Source organism: Bos grunniens, chromosome 12, assembly GCF_055505025.1.
Source record: "Bos grunniens cultivar Pamir isolate PY7600 chromosome 12, Bosgru_T2T1.0, whole genome shotgun sequence".
Taxonomy (NCBI): Eukaryota; Metazoa; Chordata; class Mammalia; order Artiodactyla; family Bovidae; genus Bos; species Bos grunniens.
The window spans coordinates 78,679,738-78,691,744 of record NC_141176.1 but is presented as its reverse complement, the minus strand read 5'-3'; the positions used below and the strand labels follow the sequence as shown (position 1 = coordinate 78,691,744).

General features: G+C 37.3%; 1 protein-coding gene across 4 annotated transcripts in view; it reads left to right on the top strand.

The window, feature by feature from the left end:
* LOC147361954 (ATP-binding cassette sub-family C member 4-like) overlaps positions 1-12,007 on the top strand; it is a 67,424-nt gene that overhangs the window by 20,158 nt on the left and 35,259 nt on the right. For all 4 annotated transcript variants that reach the window (XM_086330265.1, XM_086330264.1, XM_086330263.1 and 1 more), the window contains one exon: positions 2,420-2,575. In XM_086330265.1, the coding sequence (XP_086186391.1) occupies positions 2,420-2,575 (156 nt within the window). The remainder of the gene's footprint in view (positions 1-2,419; positions 2,576-12,007) is intronic.

The following is a 12,007-nucleotide window of genomic DNA, read 5'->3' as shown; positions in this document are numbered from 1 at the left end:
GGAATGCAAACTTATTCATGCTGGTGACACTCTGCATGGCCAATTGGTAAAACACATTGATGACCTGGGAAAGACCTGAGACTATAGCTTTGATTGCTGAATGGTAGAAATAGCCAGAGCCTGGTTTTCTTTGAGTAGCCTTTTTCTTACTCTCCTCACTGGGGTTTGGAGCTCACAGTCCTGTTGTGAGCAGCCTATGGTGCCCCTGAGAATCTTGGCCATTTACCAAGAGTTTGTTCCTGTTTGAACAGGTAGATCAGTTTTAGTGGAACTGAGAGTAACATTCTCATAGACACAGTTCTCACCTGTGTCCTGATTTGTGTTAATTTATATATGGGAACAGCCAGAAATACAGGCATACCTTGTTTGATTGTGCCTCACAGATAGTGCTTTAAAAAAAAAAAAAATTGAGCATTCATGGCAGCCCTGCATCGAGGAAATGGATCAGCACCATTTTTCCTACAGCATTTGCTCAGTTTGTATCTCTCACATTTTGGTGATTCTTGCAAAATTTCAAACTTTTTTGTTTTGCTTTTGTTGTGGTGATCTGAAATTTAATGTTACTATAACCCAATAAAAGCTCAGATAGTGGTTAGTGTTTTTATAGAAATAAAATATTTGAAAATTAAGGTATGTACATTGTAGACATAATGTAGACTATAAAATAGTGTCAATATTGTGATATTTATATTATTGAGGTAGTCTGGAACCAACTCTGCAATATCTTTGAGGTCTGTCTGTACACAGAATACATGAGTTTTATACACACACACACACACACACATCCATACATACCCTAGACCTGCCTATGTACAGAGACTGGTCCATCTATATTATATAAATTAGGGTATAATATAAGGTACAAAATGGCCTCAAAGATAATAAAATTAGGTAAACCCTCTTTTCTTACATTTAACCTCTGTAATGATAAATTATTTTTTGAAATGCCATGACTGATTTTGCAGACTAAGATTCGATACTTTGGAGATATTCAAGTGAGAAAATATGAAAGATTCTGAGCATGGGCATTCTGATAACAGTGCTCAGAAAAATTTAGTTCTCTGTTCAAATCCAAGAGTTTTAAAAATTTACTGAGTTAATTTACAAATGATTGAATGCATATCTTACACCCCTCATCAATTCCAAATCCTTAAATAGAGAAATTGAAATCATCTCTTGGGAAGTTCTCACCAGGGAATTTGCAGTTGAGCAAGCTCATTGGTCAGGGGAAAAAAAAAATGTCTCTGCATACATATTGAATGCACACAGTTAAAAGCCAGTCTTTACAGTATAGTTTTATTCCCCCCCAACATTTTTACCTGTATTATACAGATTCTTTAATCTTACTGTTAGTACACTTAATTTTTCTCTGCTTTTTAAAAAAATCTTTAAATTTTATATTATAGTTGATTAACAGTGGTGTGTTAGCTTAACGTGTACAACAGAGTGATTCAGTTATACGTATACATGTGTGTATTCTTTTTCAAATTCTTTTCCATTTAGATTATTACATAGCATTGAGCAGAGCTGCCTGTGCTATACAGTAGGTTCTTGTTCGTTATCCATTTTAAATATAGCAGTGTGTATATGTCAATCCCAAACTCCCTATCTCTGTTTTGGTTTTAATAACTAGACTGACACTTGACATGTATCTTTCCAAGATTCAGTTGTAAGTATTAATTTGTTATAAAATGCCTTTTGAACTGCTCAAATTAAAGGCCCCATATAAATAGCAAAAGTTGTTTGTGTTGTTGACTCATTATGTGTATTCTGTCTATTGGCCATTGTCTTTTAAGACACTGAGAACTGCATTTTATAATTTTAAGGTGTTTCCTTTCAAGATAGAATATAATCAAAATATTTAACATAAGTGATTTATTTTCTCTACCAAAGAATAATTCCTATTAAATAACAGATCCCTGAAAAAGTGAGTATTTGGTTATGTATCACACTTCTGATTAGACTTGACGTCTCTGTACAATTACCCATATAATTCTAAAAGTCAAAATACCTGGACAAGTAGGGATAAAGCTAATTTATAAGCTGACTTCTTATGGACCACTTAGAAGACTGCTGGCTTTTCACTGCTAGTGTATTGATTCTATTAGTTTCAACTTGTCTTGTGACCATGGGGTCCCAACCAGGGGACAGTTGTCAATGTCTGAAATTTTTGGTTGCTATAGTTTGTGGGGTGCTTCTGGTATGCAGTGGATAGAGTCCATGGCTACTGTTAACCCTTCAGAAATACACAGGGTAATCCCCCATCCCCTCAACAAAACATCAATAGTGCCATCCATGTTTGAGAAACTTAGAGACTACTCTTTATATAGAACTTTCTAAAATCATCTTCAGCAATCAGATTTTCTGCTAGGTTGGTTGCATACTGTTAATTCTTAATTCTTCCTGGATCGCTTCACAGGTTGGCATCGTGGGAAGAACGGGAGCTGGAAAAAGTTCCCTCATCGCTGCCCTTCTTAGACTGTCAGAGCCTGGAGGTAGAATTCTAATTGATGACATCTGGACAACTGAAATTGGACTTCACGATTTAAGGAAGAAAATGACAGTTGCACCTCAGGTATGCATATCAGACTATTCTCACGTGTTCTTTTTATGAGGCACTTGATTTAATTGCTTTTAATTTGATTTTTTTTTTTCCAAATTGCATGAAAGGTTGATCTTTTTTCTCCCAGTAGAGAATATATTTGGCAGCAGGTATTTTCAATGGGCATTTTATCAGATACCAGACTCTGTTTGTTTATTCATTCATTTGTTTCTTTTGTGTGCGTGTTATTTAATAACTGACTCGGACAGATTTCTGGACTTAGACTTTTTTAGGTGTCATGATTTTGTCTATTAATAACCACATAATTCTAAGACAAAATGATAACTGGTTTGTGCAGCACTGGAGAGATTCCTATAGGGAAACCTGAATTTTGTGTTTTAATGATGGAATTTTGTTGTAGGAAATAAAACCACCTTTTCAAGGGTGATTACCTCCTGGAGGACTTTCTGTGAAACTGTGGGGCTTTGAAAATTATAGGGTATATAGGTGCTTGGGGGAGCCTTTTAGAATTCAGCTATTAGTAAATTATTTTAACCAGGGAGGCAGTACAGAATAATGACTTAGAACAGGGGACTTGGAATTCCCTCTTTGTGTACCTCAGTTTTTTCTCCCTTATAAGGCAGCTAACAGTCCAACTCATTGAGCTGTTGTGAGGGCTAAACGGGCCAGTGCATGTGCGGTGCTTCATGTAGACCCCTTATGTGCTGGTTGTGATGGTGAAGCTTTGAATTGATCTCTTCCTGGGCTCTGATTCTGTTTTCCTTTGTTCTGATTCTTTATTTTTGTTTGTTTCGTGTGGGTTTGTTTTTGGTTTGTTGTTTTTGTTCTTCTTGCTAAAGAAATATGATTTTTAGGGAGTGTTTTAGAGGCTGGATTATATAAATATGCACAATAGAAACTCCTGAAAGTTAAAAATAGTATTATCATCAGTTAAGTTCAGTACAGTTGCTCAGTTGTGTACAACTCTTTGAGACCCCAGGGACTGCAGCACGCCAGGCTTTCCCGTCCATCACCAATATCTGGAGCTTGCTCAAACTCATGTTCATCAAGTCAGTGATGCCATACAACCATCTTAACCTCTGTCATCTCCTTCTCCTCCTGCTTTCAATCTTTCCCAGCATCAGGGTCTTTTCAAGTGAGTCAGTTCTTTGCATCAGGTGGCCAAAGTATTGGAGTTTCAGCTTCAACATCAGTCCTTCCAATGAATATTCAGGACTGATTTCCTTTAGGATGGGCTGATTCAATCTCCTTGCAGTCCAAGAGACTCTCAAGAGTCTTCTCCAACACCACAGTTCAAAAGCATACATTCTTTGGTGCTCAGCTTTCTTTATAGTCCAACTCTCACATCCATACATAACTACTGGAAAAGCCACAGCTTTGATTAGATGGACCTTTGTTGGCAAAGTAATGTTTCTACTTTTTAATATGCTATCTAAGTTGGTCATAACTTTTCTTCCAAGGAGCAAGCGTCTTTTAATTTCATGGCCGCAATCACAATCTGCAGTGATTTTGGAGCCCAAGGATACAAAGTCTCTCACTGTTTCCATTGTTTCGCCTATCTATTTGCCATGAAGTGATGGGACCAGATGCCATGATCTTAGTTTTCTGAATGTTGAGTTTTAAGCCAACTTTTTCACTCACCATTTTTACTTTCATCAAGAGGCTCTTTATTTCTTCTTCCCTTTCTGCCATAAGGGTGGAGTTATCTGCATATCTGAGGTTATTGTTATTTCTCCCAGAAATCTTGATTCCAGCTTGTGCTTCATCCTGGCCAGCATTTTGCATGATGTACTGTGCATATAAGTTAAATAATCAAGGTGACAATAAACTACCTTGATGTGCTTTTTTCCTGATTTAGAACCAGTCTGTTGTTCCAGGTACAGTACTAACCATTGCTTCTTGACCTGCATACAGATTTCTCAGGAGGCAGATCAGGTGGTCTGGTATTCTCATCTCTGTAAGAATTTTCCACAGTTTGTTGTCCAAAGTCCAAGGCTTTGGCATAGTCAGTAAAGCATAAGTAGATATTTTTCTGCAACTCTCTTGCTTTTCAGATGATCCAGCATATGTTGGCAATTTGATCTCTGGTTCCTCTGCCTTTTCTAAATCCAGCTTGAACATCTGGAAATTCATGGTTCACATACTGTTGAAGCCTAGCTTGGAGAATTTTGAGCATTACTTTACTAGTGTGTGAGATGAGTGCAATTGTGCAGTAGTTTGAACTTTCTTTGGCATTGCCTTTCTTTGGGATTGGAATGAAAACTGACCTTTTGCAGTCCTGTATACTCTGCATATAAGTTAAATAAGCAAAGTGACAATATACAGCCTTGACATACTCCTTTCCCAATTTGGAACCAGAATTATCATATGATACTGCAGTTCTATTTTAGGGTATAAACCCCAAATATTGAAAGCAGCTTTATGAGTAGATCTCTATATATGTGTGTTCATAGCAACATTATTCACAATAGCAAAAATATGGAGTCACCTAAGGTCCCATTTGGAGAAGGCAATGGCACCCCACTCCAGTACTCTTGCCTGGAAAATCCCATGGACGGAGGAGCCTGGTGGGCTGCAGTCCATGGGGTCGCACAGAGTCGGACATGACTGAGCAAATTCACTTTCACTTTTCACTTTCATTCATTGGAGAAGGAAATGGCAACCCACTCCAGAGTTCTTGCCTGGAGAATCCCAGGGACAGGGAAGCCTAGTGGGCTGCAGTCCATGGGGTCGCACAGAGTTGGACACAACTGAAGTGACTTAGCAGCAGCAAGGTCCCATTGATAGATAACTGGAAAAACAAAAAATGGTTGCTGCTGCTGCTGCTAAGTCACTTCAGCCATGTCCGACTCTGTTTTATATATATATATATGTGTGTGTGTGTGTGTGTGTGTGTGTGTCTGTGTGTGTGTTTATACACACATACACAATGGAATATAGTTCAGCCTTATAAAGGAAGCCAATTCTGATACATGCTACAATACAGGTGAACCTTGAGGAAACTATATTAAGTGAAATAAGCCAGTCACAGATGATAATTGCTGTATAATTCTATTAATATGAAGTACCCAGGTTAGTCAGTTCATAGAGACAGGAAGAATGGTGGTACCTAGAGTTGCAGGGAGGGAAGTTGTTTAATGGCTATAGAGTTTCACTTGTGCAAAATGGAAGGAGTCTGTGGCTGGATGGTGGTGATGGCTGTACAATAATGGGAGTGTATTTAATACTACTGAAATGTACACTTAAAAGTCATTAAGATGGTAAATATTATGTCTTGTTGAGTGACTAAGTCATGTCTGACTTTTTGCACCACATGGACTATAAACTACCAGGCTCCTCTGTCCATTGGATTTTCCAATCAAGAATACTGGAGTGCATTGCCATTTCCTTCTCCAGAGCTCCTCAACCCAGTGATCAAATCCACATCTCCTGCATTGCAGGCATTGGCAGGCAGATTCTTTACTGCTGAGCCACACTATTTTGCCACAGTTTAAAAACAATTTTTTTTAAAAGATATCCCTTTCAGGAAAAATGGGAAGAAATTTTCAGCACCTGTAACCCTTATATTTAAAGATTTCCTCTGGCTACCAGATTCATGACTTAGTAGTTTCAATAGAATGCAAGGAGTTTAGACTCCCAAGTTTTGATTATACCAATCTCTGAAATGAATCAAATGAGACTAGTTAGCAGAAATAGTGGATGTGTCTAAGTCCTTTTATATCCTCAGATGAAAGAATCTATAAATGTGCCCTGCATTAATTTTAATATCTCTTAATTTAAAAAAAAGGTTGTACGCTTGTGTATATAAGAGAACTTTATCAATAAAAAAAAACATGGGATGATTCTTGGCCCTGCTGGTAATATTTGGAATCACATCTGAGCGAAGACTAAACATCCCTTGGCATCACCAGGTTTTGGTTCTGTTCTATCAGTCTCTACCCTACTTTTGATCATGCTCTGTGTACACACTCTGGAGGAGGAGGAGAACATGATTACAAAGCAGTGCTAAACTTTGTATTCAGGTAAATAATGATCACCAACCATTATAACTACAGAACTTATAATTCCACTTTATATGCCTTTGTCTCCAAGGCACAATGTTGGTTGATTAAAGAGAGAGCTTCTACAGAGACCCTACTGCTGGGAGCCAGCACAGGAGTTCCCACCCATGACAAAGGTCATGTGGAGAGGCCTGATATGCAAAGGCAAGCCAGGACTCAAGGGGGCCCCTGGATCTGCTTGAGCATCTACCCCCAGAACCAGAATCTGTCTGTTTTGCTATTTTACGACTTTCACCAACTCCTCTGACATTAATGGGGGGCTATCCCCGACCACCTTTCTCTGAAGAAAATCAACTTAGAGCTCTAGTTAATTAGCCTCCTGGGCATAGTAGGAGTGTTTCAATCCAAACCCCTCAGATGGCTCTCTAACTTGCCTGACAGGTTTATCTGGACTCCTACAGCTACGCATACGATTGTTTACAGCCTCCTAACTGCGAGAGGCATGGGAAGCTTAAGATATTCAAATAATATACAGCCTCTCAGAGAGTTAGAAATTATTAGAATAGAACTGGTGGAGGATTTCATTGTTGAGCCAATGCTTGCTGCCAAGTTTCCACATTCCCTGTATTGTGTCTTTGGGAGTATAATTAATATAGTTGATATATAGAAAAAAATAAGTAGTGGCCTTGGTGTTAGCAAGTTTAGATCCTTAAGGTAATAAATTCTTTCCTTGTTGCAAGCCCTATAGGAATGCAAATTTATCTAACACTTTCGGAGGATGGCGCCAAACTTTAAAATAATTACTCTTAGAAAAAACAAGTTTTCTGGTTAACTAACCTTTATCAGAACAAAGAGTCATAAAATGTTAATAGGCCTCCTGGCCAGAAGATGATGTAAATCACCTAAAGCATTTGTATACGATAAGTTTACAGAAAAGAAAGGCTGGTCTCGATAAGGATCAAGAACTGCCGACTTCGCTTGACTTTACACCCCCTATTATCCTCTATGCACAAATTAAGGTATATAAGCTCCCTTTAAAAATAAAGCTATGGGCCTTGCTCATCAGGCTTGGTCTCCCCGTGTCGTTCTTGCTTCCTTTTCTCTCCTTCTCTGTTCTTCCTTCAGGATGACTGATCAGAGCGTGGGGGCTCTCTGAGACCACTTACCTGCCTGGGCTTCTAAGACCCACTTGAGAAGGTACCTAAGGTGGGGTATCTTCAGCTATTCGAGAGGGCGCCTGCGGCCTCCGTGGTCAGAGCAAGTTCGGTGTCACGAACTTTATTGGTTTCCCGTGTAAACCAGTCAGATCAAGCTTCTGTCTCTCCCCTTTTGCTACTCTTTCACCAAAGCCGTCCTCCTGAAGATATTCCTGGATCCAACCGGGACTAGACCCTGGTACCCTGCAATGTGAAAGGTCTCAGGAAATCATACAGAAGGCAGCCAGGGATAGAATATTTAAGAATTTAGACCAAGTGTTACCAAGACCCACATTTTAATTCCTGCTGTGCCTCTTACAACTGTTGAGACTTGATGAAGTCACTCGGTTTCCAAACTTCAGACTCCTTATCCTTAAACTAGATCTAGGAATTACTGCTGCACAGATGTGTTGTGAAGATGTAGCTGGGTGAGAAAATGTTTGTGTTCCATGTCTGGTTCTTGAGAATGCTCAGTCAGTAGTAATTATCTTTATTCTTAAGGATTGGGGCACTGGACTTTCAGAGATTGTTTCTACTTAAATAAAAAGAGTAATACATTCTGAAACAATTTTGCTTTTCAATTTCTATTTATGTTTTTTTGTATGATTTTATTTATATTTATTGGTTATAAACCAAATTATTTATATAAGTTTAAACAGTAAAGCAAAAAATAAAAACCAGAAAAACACCCCCCACCAACCCAACATACACAATAGGAGTTTTGGGGAAAAGTAAACCAGAAAAATATGTCTAACCTCTTTTCTATGAGGAACAAAAGGAGAGAATATCACTTTTAATTTCATTTTGATTTCATATTCCCTTTCCACCAGCTTCTTTCCTGACTACCACCCTGTACACTCTTACTTTCCAGTCCCCCACCAAGACCTCTGGCCTTTTTCTCAGCTGTCCCCATATTCTTAACTGTTGTCTCCCTGTCCTTGAGGACAGGGCCTGTGTCTCTCATTTCTGTTGTTCCAGTGCTTGTTGCAGACTCTTACAAGCTACACAGGTATTAGTAATATTTTCAAAAGTTTGTGGAATCCCTAACAGGTTTTAGCCTTTATCCCTACCATGTCCTAGCTAATCCTCACAATTCTCCTGTTTTCCTTATCTGACAGATTTAAAAACCACAACATGTGAGTTTAGGGCATCCTTGGTGGCTCAGCAGTAAAGAATCTTCCTGCCAGTGCACAGATGTGGGTTTGATCCCTGGGTTGGGAAGATTCCCTGGAGAAGGAAATGGCACCCCACTCCAGTATTCTTGCCTGAGAAATCCCATGGACAGAGGAGCCTGACAGCTACAGTCCATGGGGTTGCAAAAGAGTCATACATGACTTAGTGATTAAACAACAACAACTGTGAGCTTAACCCACTGCCCAGGTAAGCAGCAAGCAGTGAAGTCAGGGTTTGAATTCTGTGTATGTCTGTTTATTTTTTTTTTAAGTTGAAGTATGGTTCTTTACACTGTTTCAAATGTTCAACAAAGTGATTCAATTTTGTGTGTGTGTGTGTGTATGTATGTGTGTGAACAAGTATATTCTTTTTCATTCTCTTTTCCATTATAGGTTATTACAAAATACTGAGTATAGTTACCTGTGCTATACAATAGATCCTTGTTCTTTTTTTTTTTTAATATACAGCAGTGTGTATCTGTTAATCACAAATTCCTGATTTATCCCTTCCTCCTGCTTTGCCCTTTGTTAATCTAGTTTGTTTTCTATGTTGGTGAGATTATTTCTGTTTTATAAATAAGTTCATTTATATCATCTTTTTTAGATTCTACATATAAGTGATATCATACTACATTTGTCTTTCTCTGACCTACTTGGTATGATAATCTCTAGGTCCATCCATGTTACTACAAATTGCATTATTTCATTCTTCTTTATGACTGAGTAATATTCTATGTGTATGTCTTTGTGTGTATATACTGTGTATGTATATATAAATATAGTGTGTGTATATATATATATATATAGTGCTATATGTATATATATATGTGTGTGTGTGTGTGTATATATATATATATATATATATATATATGCATACTACTTGTAAACACTACTTAACAAGACATGGAAGCAACCTAAATATACATTGACAGATGAACTGATAAAGAGGTGCTTATATCAGTTGAACAGATAAAGAGATGCTTAATGTCTTATAAGCACTACTTAACAAGACATGGAAGCAACTGATTTATCAGTTCATCTGTCAATGGACAATTAGGTTGCTTCCATGTCTTGTAAGTAGTGCTGCTGTGAACATCGGGGAGCATGTATCTTTTGAATTAGAGTTTTTGTCTTTTCTGGATACGTGGACAGAAGTGGGTTTTCTGGGTCATATGATAACTCTTGTTTTTTTTGTTTTTTTGTTTTTTTTTAAAAGAAACTTCCATACTGTTTTCCATAATGTACCAACTTACATTCCCAATTTACCAACAGTGTATAAGGGTCCTCTTTTCTCCATACCTCCTTCACTATTTATTTTTTGTAGGCTTTTTAATGATGGCCATTCTGTCTGATGTGAGGCAATACCTCATTGTAGTTTGGATTTGCATTTATCTAATAATTAGTGATATTGAGCATCTTTTCATGTCCCTCTTGGCATATGTATTTATTTGGAGAAATTTCTTCTTAGGCATTCTGTCTATTTTTTGATTGAGTAGTTTGTTCTTTTGATATTGAGATTTATAAGCTATTATATATACAGACATCTGTTGCACTTCTATGCATTATCATCAAGAAAACAGAAAGAGAAATTAAGGGAAATACCCATTTATCATTGCATGAGAAAATGAACAAAAAATCTGAGAATAAACCTATTTAAGGAGGCAAAAGGAAACTGTAAGACACTGATTAAAGAAATTAAAGACAACGTGAACAGATGGAAAGATATACCATGTTCTTAAATTGGAAGTTTCAATATTGTTAAAATGACCATACTAGTCAAGGTACCCTACAAATTGAGTGCAATTCCTATCAAGTTAATAATAATATTTTTCATAAAACAAGAACAAAAAAAATTAAAATTTTTATGGAAACACAGAAAATCTTGAATACTAGAAACAGTCTTTAGAAAGAAGAACAGACCTGGTGGAATCACACGCTGTGACTTCATACCATACTACAAAAGCTACTTTAATGAAAAAGTCGCTCAGTCGTGTCCGACTCTTTGCAACCCCATGGACTGTAGCCTACCAGGCTCCTCTGTCCATGGGATTTTCCAGGCAATAGTACTGGAGTGGGTTGCCATTTCCTTCTCCAGTGGATCTTCCTGACCCAGGGATGGAACCCAGGTCTCCTGCATTGTAGACAGACGCTTTACCATCTGAGCCACCAGGGAAGTCCATGGAAAGATATACCATGTTCTTAATTGGAAGTTTCAATATTGTTAAAATGACCACACTAGTTAAGGTACCCTAAAAATTGAGTGCAATTCCTATCAAGTTAACAATAATATTTTTCATAAAACAAGAACAAAAAAAATTAAAATTTTTATGGAAACACAGAAAACCTTGAATACTAGAAACAGTCTTTAGAAAGAAGAACAGACCTGGAGGAATCACATGCTGTGACTTCATACCATACTACAAAAGCTACTTTAATAAAAACAGTATGATAATGGCACAGAAATCAGACATATAGATTAGTGAAATAACATAGAAAGTTCAGAAATAAACCCCACACTTATGGTCAATTCATCTAAGACAAAGAAGTTGAGACTATATAATACAATGGATAAATGACAGTCTCTCTAATAAGTGATGCTGGGAAATCTGGACACAACATGTAGAAGAATGAAATTAGAACATTCTATAACACCATATACAAAAATAAACTTAAAATGAATTAAAGACCTAAATGTAAGACCAGGTACTACAAAACTCCTAGAGGAAAATGCAGGCAGAATACTATTTGACATAAATCACAGTGATATTTTCTTGGTTCCATCTCCTACAGTAAAAGAAACAAAAGCAAAAATAGACAAATGAGGCCTAATGAAATTTAAAAGCTTTTGCACAGCAAAGGAAACCATAAACAGAACAAAAAACAACCTATGGAAAGGCAGAAAATACTTACAAACGATGTGACCAACAAGGAATCAATTTACAAAATACATAAGCATTGTTCAAATTTGAGGAGATTCCCAACTCCAGAACCTGAGTAGCTAACTGTTCTATTAGTGACTTCAACATGCTGTTGACTGTGATCCACAGTAAAACTGCTTCGTATTATGATTTCATG